The sequence below is a fragment of the Sprattus sprattus genome (assembly GCF_963457725.1).
Source record: "Sprattus sprattus genome assembly, chromosome: 11".
NCBI lineage: Eukaryota > Metazoa > Chordata > Actinopteri > Clupeiformes > Clupeidae > Sprattus > Sprattus sprattus.
The window spans coordinates 30351053-30369835 of record NC_137909.1 but is presented as its reverse complement, the minus strand read 5'-3'; the positions used below and the strand labels follow the sequence as shown (position 1 = coordinate 30369835).

General features: G+C 42.8%; 2 protein-coding genes across 2 annotated transcripts; one reads left to right on the top strand and one right to left on the bottom strand.

Annotated features, from left to right (window-relative positions):
* Positions 1–1271: 1271 nt before the first annotated feature.
* On the bottom strand, positions 1272–5827 carry dnaja (DnaJ heat shock protein family (Hsp40) member A). Its single transcript, XM_080848145.1, has 8 exons — positions 5751–5827; positions 5311–5453; positions 4715–4892; positions 4303–4407; positions 3707–3934; positions 2889–3119; positions 2462–2562; positions 1272–2197 (listed from the first exon to the last, which is right to left on the bottom strand). The coding sequence occupies exons 2-8, from the start codon at positions 5440–5442 to the stop codon at positions 1967–1969; spliced, it is 1206 nt and encodes a 401-aa protein (XP_080704271.1). The 5' UTR covers positions 5443–5453; positions 5751–5827; the 3' UTR covers positions 1272–1966.
* A 933-nt stretch (positions 5828–6760) lies between these two features.
* Positions 6761–18422, top strand: acsbg1 (acyl-CoA synthetase bubblegum family member 1; the record flags this gene model as incomplete). The annotated part of the gene is made up of 14 exons (XM_080848077.1): positions 6761–6840; positions 8310–8377; positions 9646–9923; positions 10290–10378; positions 10646–10766; positions 10978–11058; positions 11230–11379; positions 12817–12993; positions 13948–14129; positions 14595–14828; positions 15020–15237; positions 16469–16608; positions 17568–17814; positions 18346–18422. The coding sequence occupies 14 exons, from the start codon at positions 6761–6763 to the stop codon at positions 18420–18422; spliced, it is 2142 nt and encodes a 713-aa protein (XP_080704203.1).
* Positions 18423–18783: the final 361 nt, after the last annotated feature.

The window sequence follows — 18783 nt, the reverse complement described above, 5'->3', positions numbered from 1 at the left end:
TGTGTCTTTGTTTAGTAACATAGTTTTCAAACTGTGTGTCTTTGTTCAGTAACATAGTTTTCAAACTGTCTTTGTTCAGTAACATAGTTTTCAAACTGTGTGTCTTTGTTCAGTAACATAGTTTTCAAACTGTCTTTGTTCAGTAACATAGTTTTCAAACTGTGTGTCTTTGTTCAGTTACATAGTTTTCAACCTGTGTGTCTTTGTTCAGTTACATAGTTTTCAACCTGTGTGTCTGTTAAATTACATAGTTTTGGTATGTGCACATGTTTTGCTGCCTTTTATGTAAAAAAAAATATGAGGTTCATCATCTCTAGTTTCTGGTTAGGGTTTCAGGCTGGAAACCGTAGGGTGGTCGGTTCGATCCCCAACCATTAGGAAAAATGTGGGCGGGGGAAGTGGTAGACCACTGCCCTCCCATGCCCACATCCACGGCTGAAGTGCCCTTGAGCAAGGTACCTAACCCCGATCACTGCTCCCCGGGCACCGCCAAAGGCAGCTCACTGCTCCGGGTTAGTGTGCTTCACTGTGTGTATCACTACCCTGGATGGGTAAAATGCAGAGATAGAATTCAGAGTGTGTGTGTCACTATCTCTGCCATAAACATAGTCACTAGGGCTCATTTCCGTTTCAGTACAGTATTTCCTCCACACACTGACTTTGTGATGTTATAATACCAGCCTTTGTTAGATTCCCTGAAGTAAGACATGGTGACACGAAAGAACTCTGGAGATTCCAAATGGCACTTTAAGAGTCTGGATATGGATCATAAATCTATTAATAATCATCTCAAATGACCCTCGTAGCTTTTAGATGCACACGTAACACGGACTAGCTGTAAATGAAGGCCTTACGGGCTGGCAGTCTAGAGTTCAGATTTTTTTTTTTTTAAGGCTGCCACCCTCAGCCCGCTCCAATCTTAATCAGTACACCTTACACCTGAGGAGGTTAAAGGTACAGTGTATAGATATCCGAAGGCAATTAAAGGTACCGTGTCTAGTTGTCAGACGGCAATTAAAGGTACCATGTCTAGTTGTCAGAGGGAAATTAAAGGTACCGTGTAGTTGTCAGAGGGAAATTAAAGGTACCGTGTCTAGTTGTCAGAGGGAATTTAAAGGTACCGTGTCTATTTGTCAGAGGGCATTTAAAGGTACTGTGTCTAGTTGTCAGAGGGCATTTAAAGGTACCGTGTCTAGTTGTCAGGGCAATCATTTTTTTGTATTGTCCCAGTTTCAAATGAGAAGGAATCTAATGAGGAAGTGCAACAGCTGTAAGCATGAGAAGTTTTTATTGATAGGAGTCACACCATGTGCAGGTTCATATTGTGAGAGGAGGCGTGGCCTTCACAGAAAGCATACAGAGTCCATCATCTGCAATAAAGGCCCTGGTCATGTGCACTTAGAAAAATAGGGGCAAAAACACACACACACAAAAACTCCACATTGCTCTTTTCTCTTCGGGGGAAAAATACAAAAGACAAAACACAGACGTTTATAACACCACACTTCAGACGTCACGGCGATGAGATATGCATGCAAAATACAGTGGTATCCGATTCCTGGGATTAAAAAAAAAAAAAAAAAGATAATCAAAAATACAGTTGCATTGAGAGGACAATAAATATATAAAGACGCCTGCATCCCCACATGGTCGGTTCACATCTCCCCTTCTCCTGTGAACATATGTAAATATTTAACAGCAGTTGACAGGTGAAGCACAAATACGTTTGACAGGCATACTGACCCACTGTAAGGCGTCCCTGAGGCTTCAGAGGCTGGGGATTTTGTTAGTTGTTGATGCCCCACCCAGGACAAGAACAGTGATGCTCAGTATACACGTACACTCACACTACAGCAGCTGCACAACAAACATAGGGTTGTGGTGTGGTGTGTGTGTGTGTGTGTGTGTGTGTGTGTGTGTGTGTGTGTGTGTGTGTGTGTGTGTGGTTGAACAGGGTTGTGCACAATCACTGTGTCTGACACTGGACCCCCTGCCCCCCCCTGGGTCCTTCGTCCTCGTCATCGTCCATGTCGAAGGACGGCTTGCTCTGGCTCGGCCTCTGGGACTCCTGGTCCATGTCACAGAGGTCCACCTCCTCCATGTCGTCGGTTAACATGACCTCGTCCCGCGCAGGAAGCAGCTGCTCCAGCTCCGGTATGGCGGGCTGAACAAGCCAGTTATTCTTTGGGAACTCCACCTGAGAGAATAAGAGTCTTTTACTTCAGATGTTTCTACCCTTCTTTTTTTTTTTTTGCCTGGACCCCAGGAAGAATAGTCTCCCCTACGGTGTAGACTAATGGGGATCTTTAATAAACTTAAACTTAAACTACCCTTCTTCCTAACCTGAGAGAATAAGATTTTTTTTTTTTTTTACTTCAGATGTTTCTACCTTTCTTCTTTTTTTCACCCACAGCAACAGGTGATGCATAAAATCATTTTATATTCCACAACCACTACATACCTGGAACTGGATGATGAGAAGTCCTCTCTCAAATGGCTGCTTGTACGTGGGCATGCCTTCTCCTTGCACACACTTGATATCGCTGTGCTTCACCACTTGACCTGCAGAAGAACAAGTGTACCCAGCAAGGCCTCCATGAGTGACCGTTCAACATGACCCTCACCCCCACCACATCCAGTGTTGCTGTGTGTGTGTGTCTGTGTGTGTGTGTCTGTGTGTGTGTGTCTGTGTGTGTGTGTGTGTGTGTGTGTGTCTGTGTGTGTGTGTGTGTCTGTGTGTGTGTGTGTGTCTGTGTGTGTCTGTGTGTGTCTGTGTATCACCCTCAACACCACATCCAGTGTTGCCAAAAGCATGTTGGCATGCCGTGAAGCAGAGGAACTGTGTGTGTGTGTGTCTGTGTGTGTGTGTGTGTGTGTGGTTGGCTTACCTTGCGGAGAGTTGATGATCAGTGTCCTGTCGTCTAACGTGCAGACGGTCTTCTTAAAGCCACACAGAGCCTCCACGAGTTTGATGTTCATCTTCATGACCAGGTCGTCCTCCTTACGCTTGAAGACAGGATGCTCCTTCTGGTCCAGGACAATAATGACATCGCCGGGTTCGGAGCCAGGCTCCTGGTCTCCTTCTCCAGTGAATGTGATTTTCTGACCGTCTCTCATACCTACATACAATAGAATAGAAAAGCCTTTATTGTCATTGTATTTGCATACAACGAAATTTGGAGTGCTTCTCCTGTTGGTGCGACGAGGGACAACATATAACACAACAACAACATATAACATAACAATATTACAACTATCTAAAAACAGTAGGAATAGCTTTACATACATATATATATATATATATATATAAAAAGAGATATATGTATTTATATATACCTACAGTGAGCAACGTTACATGCGACACCTGACCAACGTATCGTAAATATTTGACAATGGTTGATGGCTAGTGTACTGTCACTAGGTGTCATCTTGGAAGCACTTAAGATCATACTGTTGTCTTTTTTTTACAATTTTCTTGTTTAACTTAAATGTGTGTTCATAACATAAAATACAAACTGTTTGCACAATAAACAGTAAAATAAATACATTAAAATAATTGGAGTTGGAGTACATTAAATATGAAACTCAACAAAATATATTGTACAGCTTTCTTGGGGCTATTGAAAAACTCGGTTCAGTTTTCTTGTAGCCAAATTTAACGGAAGCCAAACTGTATGTGTTCATGAAACAAAAAATCCCCCCCTACCTTTGTCGATGTGCACTTCCAAAATCTTCTTCTTGCGTTCCACCTTGTGCCCAGTGCAGTTCTTGCATCGGTCTTTAGCGCTGAAGCTCTCCCCCTGACCCTGGCAGTCGCTGCACATACTCTGGATCTGTTGGATCATGCCCGGCCCGATCTGCTGGATCTGGATCTGGACGCCTCGGCCTTTGCAGGTGGAGCACTTCTGTAGGGTGCCCTTCTTGCCACCATAACCTGCAAAGAGCAAGACTTGTTAAGCTAAATTTAAGCTACTCCGATTCACGGAGTCGGACACAGGGAACACCTCTCAAATTTTTTAAACCGCTCTCTCCGAACCCTGTCGTGCACCTACACATTTTTCTAACTTCCCGTACAAGAGCCGCTCCGAGGTTTGCTCTGAGAGGGCTTGGAGTAGCATACATTTAGCTTTAGTGGTTTGTACACCAAATCATTATTTTTTACATTGATACATTGTTTCTCAGGGGAGCAGACGACTGTGTGTGTATTTATATTATGCAATATTTAAAAACTCAAGACTATATTATGACGACAAGAGTTTCCATTTGAGAATTGAGTGTTCATGTGACATATCTTATACCCACCATCGCATTTCTCACAGATAACGTTCTTCTGAAGGCCAAGTTTTCTGGTTGTGCCGTTGTACATTTCTTCAAGTGTGACACTGAGTTGATGAACTACATTCTTCCCTACGAGAAAAAAAGAGATACAAATAAATTCACTTAGCCATTACGAAGCCATTTACAGGACACAGACTGCACCAGGGTACTCATTGAGAGTCAGTGACCTGACTAACATGGTCTCACCCAAATCAGCCTAAATATAGAGCTCTATTTTTGGCCATTGAATGAGATGTTCTAAATATCACTTCTCAGAAATGCCTCAGATTTGTCACTAGTCTTTCAAATACTTATTTTTAAAATGATTATTTCAAGTATTTTTGCATTATCCCTTGACAATAAAAGATTAAGGACCCCATCTAGAATGGATCATTACCTTTCCTCTCTCTCTGCTGAGTTCTTCCCCCACCCCCAAAGAACATGTTGAATATATCCATGGGAGATCCTTCTCCTGTCATGCCCCCTTCTTTGATAGCTTGCTCCCCTCCTTGATCGTACAGGTCCCTCTTCTTTGGATCGGACAGAACCTCATAGGCTTGGGATATGAGCTTAAACTGAAATATGAAATTGAAGGGGGGGAAATGAAATGTGCCCTGTTGTTCACATTATACACCGTCACAAATACTAGCTTTGCTTCGAATCATTCCAACCGATGTAGTTAACGTTATTATCTACAACTTATTGTGGATGTAATGCTCACTGTTAACAAGGACACCGTAAACCATTATTTTAATATCCGAGACATTTGAACACATTACGCAATATTGAACTACTGTTGAGCAACGTCGATATTACAGGCAGCCGAAACTGGCTAGCTGGCTAACTGCTTAACCAGCTTGTTAGCCACTTCGAGAAAGTTCCGTGCATTTCGGTCACTGTGTGTTCAGAACCCTGCTAGCTAGCAAGGTATCTTAAAATTAACGTTAACCAGCTGTAACTCGCATTGAAGAAACAGAAATACTTATTATTTACCCTTTCGCCTTCATTGGGGTTCTTGTCTGGGTGATATTTCAGAGCTAGTTTTCTATAAGCTTTCTTGATTTCATCTGGTGATGCCTTGGGGCTAACACCAAGAAGGTCGTAAAAACCTGTCTCTCGAACCATCGTTCTGCAACCTTGGAATGACAAAAAAAAGAGGAAATTATGAATTTATAGTTAATCTGACATTCTTTTTTTAATACTAACAGACTGACACGATAAGTTAACATGTCATTGTGTAACATCGCAAACCACTCTGCCATTAGCTACCTCGCTACAGTAACGTTACTGTAAGCAAGCTTGCATTCTAGTAATCAAACATACACACCACCCTTTACATGTCCTCCCAAAATATTTCATAATTTAGGTGAATAACCGAAGATTGACTTCTTGTTCCTCCTTTCAGATGTAACCTGAAGATAAATATTACTTACTATGGGTCCTTTTAGCTAAATGCCGGTAGATACGTTGTGAGTTGCTAGTACCTCTGTCATCAGAGTCTGAAACGCAAGGCGCGTGGCTAGCTAGCTCTTTATATAAGCTCCTACGGTAGAGAACTTTCTGGAGCTTGAGCAATGACGCCGGATATTTCGCAGGGTGGCGACTACTAGAAAGTGCTAATCCATTCCTGCAAACTGGAAGCCCTAGATGGTAAGGTTATGTTGAAATGGGAAGGTTGTTAGATATGTGTTACATCAGGATAATAATAATAATAATGACAATAATATTAACAATAACAACAACAATAATAATTGCATGGAATACATGCAAATAAACAATAGGCCTACATTATTATAGAAATACATGTCTTAGTCATAACATCAAAAGAAAAAAAGTATAACCTTTCATATGCCTGTAAAACTCATGCACACATGCATATACATACAACATTTAAATTTACTCCAAGTCAAGTAGGCTAATATGAAGAAAAAAAATGCCTAAAGCCTATCTTGTTTTGTGCATAGAACATTGAGGGTTTTCAGTAAGTTTAAACTTCTCTAATAGACATGTCAAGTAAATTGCCTGTCAAACTCTGCCTCTTGAGAGAGAGAGGTGTTTTTCCGAGCAAAATCTCTTAATTTGCATATAAAAGGATCTAGGCTCATTGAGATGCAGAGCATGCTCTTGCTTTAGAAATTCACAGACCCAAAAAAGTCTATTAACTTTGAATTATCCAAACTTTTACCTCATAAGCACCATGTACACATCTGACAGAACTGCAGCCCAGCACAGCCCAACTCACTTGAGATCCCCTACTGCAGGAGAATAGAGGTTTAGAGCTCAAGTATCGTTCATCTTCAGGCCACTGCGGAGTTACGGGGGCTTTCACTAGAGCCCTGGAGCCCCCCAGATCCAGTGAGGGGGGGGGTGGCTGTGCACCCCTCACACCTCATTGTGCCAAGGAGCGGAGAGGAGCGTGAAGCACACAGAAGGCACAGGCAGCATGGGCAGTCGCAGTGAAACATCCCGACCGGCCGATCTGCAAGAAGATTCCCACGAGAATGGGGAAATCCCAAAAAATAGGTGAGTTACTTTGTGTGTTACATTTGAGTGTGTTGATAGTTGTTTAAAACTCAGGGTACATTAAGACACGGCAATGATGATTCCAAAGTGGTGACATTTGGGGGATCATTCACCCTTGAGGGCATACCTAGACCTACAAAATGGATACTTGACCTGGACCTTGAATATCACTGCAGCGTTCAAAAAGAGATCTCTTTTAGTAATGTTGGTTTCACTCATGTTTCAGCTAATGATAGATTAGAATATAATAGACTTTATTTGTCATTGTGCATTTGTTTGTGCAACCACTAAAAAAAGTTCAGTTGTGCTGGGTGGAGGGTAGGAGGGTTGTGTGATTATTTAGTTCTGTGATGGCCCTGGGGATGAAACTGTTCTGCAGTCTGGAGGTGCGGGCTGTAGTGGCCCGGTAGCGCCTGCCAGAGGGTAGCAAGGTGAAGAGATGGTTTGCGTGGTGAGTCTCATCCTTCAAAATGCCACATGCTCGGCGGAGGCAGCGTGTCCTAAAGATGTCATCCAGGGGAGGCAGTGGAAGTCCAACTATTATCTCAGCTGACCTTATGACCCAACTGAGGGATTTCCTGTCCTTGTCCTAATGATAATAACACTGACAAGCATAGAGGACCATTTTAAATCCTGTTTTTGAACTGAAATGTTTTTCATGTACAGCTAAAGTTCAATGGTCATTTTTGCTTTACCAGTGACGGTCCTGATATTCCTTCAAGTGAAGGAAAACTGCGGTGTTCCCAAATAAGCTCACTTTCACAGGAATGGTTTCATTTTGGCCAGTCGTTATTCATTTTGAAGGGGGGACCAGGCAGTTCTATGACTTCATTAAAGTCTAATGTGTTGAAAGAAGTGAGACAGACCCTCTAAAACAGTGTGCATTCTGCAGAATGAAAGAAAGCTGTCACCTTGGTGCTCCATTAGTTCCTTGCCACCAACACACTCGGAATCGGAATGAGGAGCGGAAGTGAAAAATCAATTTGGCTGCCAGGTTTTAGCCGTCCTGCTGACTTTTTTAGAAAAGGCCGGCACCGAAAGAGCATCCCTCTGAAAGGACTTAATCACGGCCTTTTAAATATTCAAAGAGAAATGTGCTTATTCCCGTAGTTTTGTTGCCTGTCATACACATTTTAGTTTATTTAAAAAGAGAAAAAAAATACTTTTCCCAGGGCTCATGGGGACGACCTGTTCTCTGGCGTTCTATTTGCTCCTCTCTCGGCTGACAAAGCCGCCGGTTGCTTTTGGCTGCGGAGTTCGAAAAGTCTGACATTGTGTGCGGTGACAATAACACCGGGCATTAGTGCCATGTGATCCGCTGGGAGCAGTGACCGCCTCGGGGCCAGAGCTCCAGGGGAGGCCGAGCCCAGTGTCCTCCGAGGGACCTGTTTCCTCTCGCTCTCTCTTTCTCTCTCTCTCTCTCTCTCTCTTTCTCTCTCTCTCTCTCACTCTCTCTCTGTGCCTTACAGCCTGGATTCCTCGGCACAGGGTCCCATGACGGACCCCAGGAAGGAAGGAGAGGATCAGGATGCATCACGTGAGTGGGTCGTCGGGTGTGAAACTGTGTGTGGATGAGTGGATGAGACGGACAGCGGTGTTTAAATCATAGATGAGCATCGAGAGGCAGGACTAGTGGAAGGACAAGATGTATTCGTCAGTGGTAGACCGCTACGGGCTGTGTTATCGTCATTTAAATGTTTTAAGTAAAGTTGGAAGGGATTTAGAAGGCCTTTGCTGATATTTACAAGTAAACAAATGCAATCAAATGCATCAAAAAAGAGAGAATCGAGGTGCTTTGCCTTTCTTTGCTTTGATTGAACATGTACAGCCATGCCATCACAATCACATCTTCAGGTCTAGACACATTTCCAGCAAAAATAAATAAATAGATCGGGACCTGTAAAGATTGAAGATTGATTGTGAGAATGCAACTGTAATGGTTACAATATCGGCTATCAGATAGCACTCATCAAGCAAGAGATGCTCTAGTCTAGTCTATGCAGTGGTGTAGTTTTCCCTGCAGAAGTGGGTATACTCTTCATTTTGTAATTTTTTTAAGAAGCCCATACAGCACAGGATAAACGCCCTGTTTTGAGAAGTGGGTATACTCAATGCTGACTGAAAAATAAGTGGGTATACCCTGGACTACACCACTGAGTCTATGGTTTGCCAAGATTCTAAGCTTTGTGATTTGTTAATTATAACTCCTTCTTTACATTTACATTGAGTCATTTAGCAGACACTTTATCCAAAGCGACTTACAAGGATTTGAACACATTTTACATTTTACACTGATAGCACACTGCACATCAGGAGCAATTAGGGGTTCAGTGTCTTGCTCAAGGACACTTTTGACAGGGAATCGAACTAGCAACCGACTGATTACTAACCGACTTCTCTACCTCCTGTACCATGGTCACCCTTGATTTTAACTCCTACCCCTCTGGCGGGCGGGCGGCAAAAGCACAGGGGAGGAGTGTGGAGGATTGAACATGTACAGCCATGCCATCACAATGACATCATCAGGTCTAGCAAAAATTAAAATAAATTCTGAACCATGTGAAAATGCAACTGTAATGGTTCCAATATCGGCTATTCCAGAGCACTTATCGAGCAAGGCATGGTCTAGTCTAGGGTTTCCCAAGATTCTGAACTGTGCGAGAATGCAACTGTAATGGTTCCAATATCGGCTATTCGAGAGCACTCATCGAGCAACACATGTTCTAGTCTAGGGTTTGCCAAGATTCTGAACTTTGTGAGTTGTTTATTATTCTAACTCCTTCCCCTCTGGCGGGTGGTCGGTAGAAGCACAGAGGAGTTGGAGTGTGGAGGAGGTTGCGGTCAGTACAGAACTCACCCCGGCTCAGTGTCTTTGGAGCACGGAGGCCAGTGGGTCGGTGCTGCTCCGGATAGATGAGGACTGTCCAGAGGAAGCAGTCACTGTCCACCAGATGTTCAGTGCCTCCGTTCAGAAGTACGGTGGCCTGTTTGCTCTCGCGACCAAGAAGAAGGACAAGTGGGAGAAGATCACTTTCTCTGACTACTACCACTGTTGCCGGAAGGCCGCCAAGAGTTTTCACAAGGTGTGAGATGATGGTAAACTGTCCCTGCTCATGTCATTTTTACATTTTCATGCCTGTGTTGTTTATTTGTTTATTTCCAGGACTTAGGTGTGTTCATTTGTATACTGTATTTGTTTATCAGAATCAGAATTCTTCTAATGGCCAAGTATATTTCACACATACAGGAAATTAACTTGGTGTGGTTGGTGCATAGGACAGAACACATAGTAACATAACACATAACATAATAACAAAAAAGCATAAACAATAACAAAAGACAAATGTTTTACAAGATAATAATACATAATTTTGGGCACATGAAGGGCAAGTGTACGTGTGTTTTTCTGTGTTCATTTTGTCTAATACATGTTTTGTTGCTACCTGAAGCTGGGTTTAGAGCGGTTCCATAGTGTGGCCATCCTAGGGTATAACTCAACAGAGTGGTTCATCTCAGCCATTGGCGCCATCTTTGCTGGGTGAGATTCACTTGCTCAGAGTTTGAAAAAAACAACAAATGCGTCCAAGGTCTCGTCTGTTTATTTGTTTATTTAGAAGGATCCCCATTAGCTGTACCCTAAGACAGAGCTACTTTTCGTGGGGTCCACATTTAAGACTTACATACAAATGTCAAACATTTCAAACATACATGACAATACCAATATCTAACATTTCAAACATACCCTGTCTGTAAACATCTCTGGCTAAATCCCTCTCACCAATTACTCCTTTTTCTGTGTCCCCAGGGGTATAATGACAGGGATCTATGCAACCAATTCTCCCGAGGCTTGCCTTAATGTGGCCAGTGATTCCAGAGCTAACATAATTGTAGTGGAGCACCAAAAGCAACTGGATAAAATTCTACAGGTAACAAAAGTCAAGTCAAGTCAAGTCAAGTCAAATGTATTTATAAAGCACATTTAAAAACAGCTCACGCTGACCAAAATGCTGTACAATTAAATCACAATAAAAAAAAAAAATATCAAAACAAATAGACTACAGCTCCTATATAGTCCCACCTATCCATAGTTGTGCTGTGATGCCAGTCTTTATGAAACGGATGCATGTTTCTCTGCAGATAAAGGACCAGCTTCCCCATCTGAAAGCCATAGTGCAGTACTCAGAGCCTCTGAAAGAGAAGCTACCCAATCTCTACACGGTGAATGTTTAACAATTCAATTCAATTCAATTGTATTTATAAAGCGCCATAACAATACAATTGTCTCAAGGCGCTTTACAGAGCCCAGTGTTTTTAATCTTTTCATGTCCCCGAGGTGACTAATGTCCACTCTACACACAAAGACTTTAACAGCGTTAATTTACTCGGCAGTGGGAGGAGTTTATGGAGTTTGGGTCGGATGTGCCTGATGAGGAACTTGATGACATCATCAGCAGCCAGAGACCCAATCAGTGCTGTGTTCTTATTTACACGTCAGGGACGACGGGCACGTCCAAAGGCGTGATGCTGAGCCACGACAATGTGAGTGTTCTGATTGGATCGTGGCGTTATGGGAGGTTTCAGGCAGACGTGCGTGATGCGTAATGTGTGATGCGTAATGTGTGATGCGTGATGCGTGATGCGTGATGCGTAATGTGTGATGCGTAATGTGTGATGTGTGATGCGTGATGCGTGATGCGTGATGCGTGATGAGTGATGCGTGATGCGTAATGTGTGATGCGTGATGCGTGATGCGTGATGCGTGATGCGTGATGCGTGATGCGTGATGTTCAATGATGATATTCAAGATACAAGAAGGAGCTTGATGATAAACATAGACATGGGAGTTCAACTTCAATTTCCCACACTCAGTGGTGTAGTGGTCCCTGGAGAAGTGGGTATACTCTTGACTTTGCAATTTTTTTAAGCAGCCCATACAGCACAGGATAAACGCCCTGTTTTGAGAAGTTGGTATACGCAATGCTGACTGAAAAATAAGTGGGTATACTCCGTATACCTGCGTTAACCCTGGACTAAACCACTGCCCACACTGCATTCATTACCTTGTTATGAGTATGTATCATGGTAATTGCCAAACAATCACTAAGGGACTAGATCTTTCTATATGTGTATTATATGTCATATGTATGTATGTTAGTATTATATGTAGGTTGTTATATGTTTAGCATACTGTATTGTATATTTATCTTGTATGTTTAGTAAGGTTATTTAAGTTATTATATGTTAAATATGTGTAAATTATGTTCAGAGTACTTGTACAGAGTGTATGTTATGCTATGTTATGTTATACTATGGTATGGTATGGTATGTCATGCTATGTTATGGTATGGTATGGTATGTCATGCTATGTTATGTTATGTTATACTATGGTATGGTATGGTATGTCATGCTATGGTATGGTATGGTATGGTATGGTATGTCATGCTATGTTATGTTATACTATGGTATGGTATGGTATGTCATGCTATGTTATGTTATGTTATACTATGGTATGGTAGGTTGATGTGTGGTGCCTTGTCCTAAGAATTTCAGTGCCCATTCTGTACATCTGACATTCTTCCTCTCCCCAATCCGTTTCCTCCTTTCTTCCTCTCCTCCCATCCATTTCTCTCTCTCTCTTTCTACCCCTCCGTGTCTCTGTCCTTCTCTTCTGTGACTGACTCTCCTTCTCCACCCCTATCTTTCTGTGTATCCGCAAAGTCATGGTGGTGGTGTCTGCTAACCTGCACTCCCTGTTGTGACATACAGATTTACATTGTCATTTAGCAGAAGCTTTTATCCAAAGCGACTAACAGGGATGTATTCGCATTTTACATTTCCACTGATGGCACATTGCACATCAGGAGCAATTAGGGGTTCAGTGTCTTGCTCAAGGACGCTTGACAGGGATTCGAACTAGCAACTTTCTGATTACTAAACGACTTCTCTACCTCCTGTACCACTGTCGCCTCTATGCAGATCACCTGGACGGCCATCCACGCCAGCCGGGCCGGGGACATGCAGCCAGCAGACACCAGACAGGAGTCCCTAGTGAGCTACCTGCCCCTCAGCCACATCGCTGGGCAGATCTACGACCTGTGGACGGGCATCCAGTGGGGGGAACTGGTCTACTTCGCACAGCCAGATGCTCTGAAGGTAAAAGCTGCTGGGCATGGGCTTATAAAGGGGTAGGGAGGGGTAGGAAGGGGTAGGGGTGGGGTAGGGAGGGGTAGGAAGGGGTAGGGGTGGGGTAGGGAGGGGTAGGGAGGGGTAGGAAGGGGTAGGGGTGGGGTAGGGAGGGGTGGGCTACTTCACACAGCCAGATGCTCTGAAGGTAAAAACCGCCAGGCATGGGCTTATAATACAATAATAAATAATGAATTTAATTTATAGCACACTCTACATTTACCTAAATCTCAGAGTGCCACAGTACATAGCAAGAGCATAGTTAAAAGTTTGTAATGAGTTCAACTCAATTCAATTCAATTTTGTTTATATAGCACCACCAAAACAATAAAGGTGTCTCAAGGTGTCCCAGAGAGATGTCAATGAAAAGATGGTGGAAAATCCAGACCATGAGTGAGCTGATGTGTTGTCCGAGGGAAATGAACAGAGTACAGGAGTTGCATGCTCAATTAATGTGTCACTAGCAAGCGGTCAAGCCCTGAAAACATGTATTTGACCACTCTGATCCTACTAACTTCCTAAACTAAAACGATAGTAATTTAGCATTAAAATAATCCTTTTATTTTAGGCAGGTATTCACAACCTTTCAATTATTCACAATGAAAAATACAACACTGAACACCACAACAACACCACCACCATTTTTCTCCTCTGTCTATACATTGCTCTCTCTCTCTCTCTCTCTCTCTCTCTCTCTCTCTCTCTCTCTCTCCCCATCCCTCTCTGTCTCCCTCTTACTCTTCCATTGTGTCTATACCTATCAAAATATTTCTACTATCATATGTCTGTTATGAAATGTTGTTGTGCCCTTCTAATGGCCAGATATTTCTCTAACATTCTCTTGTTCCCTTGTTATTTTAGTCACAGGTATTTTAGTCACAGTTTACAGGTATCATATAAACACTATATTCATTGTGGATTCAGGGCAGTTTAATAGGGACTCTGAGGGAAGTGCGGCCCTCATCCCATATGGGAGTTCCTCGTGTTTGGGAGAAAATGATGGAGAAGATCAAAGAGGGAATCTCTCAGTGTGGCTACATGAAGAAGAAACTTGTAGCGTGGGCCATGTCAGTGAGCTTGGAGGCCAACCAGAGGTGTGCCAACAAGTAAGCTCACTTTTCCTCATCTATCCCACTTTATAAAACTATTGGGTTCTATCGCGTTAATTAGCTGTTTCTGATTGGACGAGAGACGTTCCATGCGTTGGATTATCCCAGAACAACCCAACGGGGACTTTTTACAGCTAATAATAAATCACTCCGCAATGAAACATTGTATGGCGTATTGATGATAACAAATTCAATGTTTTTATTATTCCAAACCAAGACGTTGGTAGGTAAGGGATATTCCCACGGGTGTTGTTGCCTACGCCACCCGGCCTCCGGCCTCGGTGGCTACGGCCGTACACCACTCGTGGGAATATCCCTTACCTACCCCCCTTGCACTCGTCTGCCCTTTTGGAGAGTGTTCCAGTCTCAGTGTTCCAGTTTCAGTGTTCCGGTTCCAGTGTTCCAGAACGTTCTGACTAGATGCTTGCTGCTGTTTTGTACTTCTCACACCTGTCCCCTTAGGGATGGGGAGAAGCCGTTTCTCTTTGCTCTGGCTGATGGGTTGGTGCTGGAGAAACTGCGTGCCGAGCTGGGCTTCTCGTGCTGCCAGAAGTTCTTCTCTGGAGCCGCACCCATAGGTAGTGAAACGGTCCAGTTCTTCCTGGGGCTCAACATTCGTCTGTACGAGGCGTACGGTATGAGCGAGAGCACTGGACCTCACTTCATGTCAGGTCCCAGGGCTTACAAACTACCCAGGTAAGATAGATAGATAGATAGATGGATGGATGGATGGATGGATGGATGGATAGATGGATACTTAATTAATTACGAGGGAAATTAAGGGCATAATAAGTTTAACCTGAAGTTTTTTTAAGCTGCTTAACTGTTACTTCATGTTTTTTTGTTAATATTTTGTATGTAATTCATATTTATTTTGGTAATTATAGCTGTGGTAAAGTTGTTCCAGGCTGCAAGTTCAAACTGGCTAACGTTGACTCGGACGGGACCGGGGAGGTGTGTTTCTGGGGCCGGAACGTCTTCATGGGCTTCCTGAACATGGAGGACAAGACCAGGGAGGCGCTGGATGAGGAAGGATGGCTGCGCTCAGGTGACCTGGGCAAGGTGGATGAAGAGGGCTTCCTCTTCATCACTGGAAGGATAAAAGGTATGCGGGAATGGGTGCATTTATGCTTTATTTGTTTATTTGTTTATTTAGAAGGATCCCCCTTAGCTCTACCCTAAGACAGAGCTACTTTTCGTGGGTTCCACATTTAAGACTTACATACAAATATCAAAACATTGAAAACATACATTACAATACCAATATCTAACATTTAAAACATACATTACAGTATCAATGTCTAACATTTAAAAGCTTTGGGTTTCCCTGCTTTCCAGACACCCGTCTACATACCATAAGAAACGTTTATGTAATGCTTTTTAGACACTCGTCTACATACATAGTATGAATCAAGGTTCATAGACGGCATGTTGTGGCGAACTGTGTTCATGTTTTATGTTGTATTGTGAAACAATCTTTCCCAAGAATATATGACCAAATGAAAAATGTGAAATAAAAAAAGAAATTAAAAGTAGATTAAAAGTTGACCTACAGGTAGCTGGTTTGACTGGACTCTCATGCCACCACTTTCAGTCATAAAAGGTATGCGGGAATGGGTGCATTTATGTAGTGCTTTCCAGACAACCGTCTACTTCCATAATATAAGACTTCTCGATCTCAGGAGGAGAGCTGGGTAAGGTGTCTCCTAAATCACCACCAGTATAATGTGTGAATAATACCAAAATAGACGTTTATGTAATGCTTTTTAGACACTCGTCGACATACTACGAATCTAGGTTCATTGCATGATGTGGCGAACTTTGTTCATGTTTTATGTTGTGTTGTAAAACAATCTTTCCCATACACTGTGCCCTTCACAATTATTGGTTCCCTTAATGAATATGAGCAAAACAGTCTATGAAAAAATATGTCTTTGCGGTTTATCCTCTTGGTCTTTCACTCAAAATATTCACAAAAGTCTTACCTTTTCATTGAAGTAAATTTGTTGAAAGAAAAAAAAAAACGTTGACATTAAATACATATTTTCCCCCAAAACATGTGTACCACTTGTCATTTTTAGAGTTAAAAAATCTTCTACATTATTTTGGGACTCTAGTATTATTTTGATTGTTGTTCTTCTGGTGTTATGCAACTTGAATCGGAATCAGAATAGTTTTTATTGCGAAGTAAGTTCACGCCTAACAGGAATTTGTTTTGGCATATTGGTGCTTTCCAAATGGCATATTGGTGCCGTCAATAAACATAAAATAAACATAAAAAAGATATTAAGTACTGGAGGTACGAGAGGTCACTGTGCCCCGCTGTCTCCCCACAGAGCTCATCATTACTGCTGGAGGAGAGAACATCCCTCCTGTGCCCATCGAGGACGCCGTGAAGAAAGAGCTGCCTATCGTAAGCAACGCCATGCTGATCGGGGACAAGCGGAAGTTCCTGTCCCTGCTGCTCACCTTGAAGGTAAGTTTGGTTAAGTTTGTTTTTGAACACTGAAATACTGCCACACTTCCTTACATCAGTAGGGAGGGTTTTCCCGTAATCAGAGGCGTGTACTGAGAAGACTGTCTGTCCAAACGTACTGTGTCTATACTGTATAACAGTCTCCCCTGGTGACTGCCCTAGTTGCCAAGCCATTGCCATCCTTCAGCTTTATAAACTAATTTAATGGTGGAGGTGCCAGCCCATGTAATATTTAAAAAATGAAACAGGCATCCAAAAACTGTAAGAAGCTGTCAAATTCAAATAAGTTATACTTTGTTGTTGTACTGTATGGCAATGGTGATAGCTGATAGGTTTCTGGTCTAGAGTTTTTAAGGTCTGCTTGTAGAGGGTCTCTATTGATTTCATATACAGTATATACTGTTACGCCCCTCTACACCCCTACTGGCTTTGCAGTGGCAGTGCAACAGCTTTTAGGTGGTGAATGGGCATAATTAGCCTGATTGTCCACACCTGGGGAGGTGTGGATAAAAGCCATGAGGTTCACCCTCAGAGGGAGGCCTTGCATTTACACCATGCTTCGGAGGCTGGTGCTCAGCATGTGATTGGTGCTGGTGCTTGGCACTATATATTTTACTCTGTGTTTGTGTGTTATAGATAATAAATGCTATTTTTGTAGAACTCTGTGGTCTGTCTCCAATTTATGTTGCGGCTCACGAGCCGGGTCGTAACAATACTGTATATTTGATATTGAGTGTGGTGGTGAATGAGGTGACAGTGGTACAGGAGGTAGAGAAGTCATTTAGTAACCAGAAGGGTTGAAGCGTCCTTGGGCAAGACACTGAACCCCTAATTGCTCCTGATGTGCAGTGTGCCATCAGTCTGTAGATGGAAAATGGATAGACATCCTTGTAAGTCGCTTTAGATAAAAATGCTAAATGACTAAATGTAAAATGTAAATGTCCTAATGCTGTTTTCAGTGCCTGAGTAACACAGACACCATGGAGCCGATGGATGACCTGAGTCTGGAAGCTGTGGAGTTCTGCCAACAGCTAGGCAGTCACGCCACCAAGGTGTCAGACATCATCGGCGGGCGAGACAAGGCCGTGTACCAGTCCATTCAGGAGGCCATTGGCAGGGTCAACCTCGGTGCCACCTCCAATGCCCAGCGCATGCAGAAATGGATCATACTGCCCAGAGACTTCTCTATCTCAGGAGGAGAGCTGGGTAAGGTGTTTCTTAAATCACCACCAGTATAATGTGTGAAAAGTCATAGACATCCATTCATATAATAATCCAAAAATGGCATTGTGGCAATGTTGCCATCTTGTCTTTCTAATAAGCTTGCTAGTCTCTGAATAACAATAGAGCTTGTTTTCAGGAAATGTTAAGTCATGGATGCTTCCATCTCTCCCACTTTCTGCAAAAGGCTGTCTGGTGGTCATTGTATCTATACCCATTGGATCTCGTGCCAAAACCAAGCCAATAGCTATCCATTATCTTCTCTTTTACATGCCAATAGCTATCCATTATCTAACCATTTATATGCCAATAGATAGCCATTCTTTTGTCTTTTACATGCATATATTACTTTGTGAAGGTCAATGCTACTCCTTGATCACACCAAGACACCTGAACCAAGATCGTATTAAATCCTACAGCAGAAGTCTGGGCAGGATGTATACTGTGAGTTCATTTGCTGTGGATAAAAACGTCACGGCAACTAACTGTGACACATCTGATCCCATCCAACTCCAGGTCCAACTATGAAACTGCGTCGTCCTGTTGTCCTGAAGATGTACCACAGCGAGATTGAGAACTTCTACAAAGAATAGGACACTTCCTTCTGAGCAGCAGAATTCTAGTATTGCGTCTGAGGACCTGCACACTGTAAACACTTCTAATAAGTCTTAGGGAAGCACTGACATAGCACTACAAACTCTTTTTTTTTTGGGGGTCTTTTTGGCCTTTAATCGATAGTTTTTAATGAACAGTGGGACAGGAAATGAGAGGGAGAAGAGGTGGGGAGTGGACAGGAGAAATGACATCAGGCCGGAGTCGAACCTGTGTCCTCCATGGGCATCAAGCCCGTATGTGGTCGGGGCTACTGGTTGCGCCACAGTGCCCCCCAGCACTACAAACTCCTGTATGACCAGTTACACACTTATGAGCATCCTCTAACCAAGTGCCTTATTT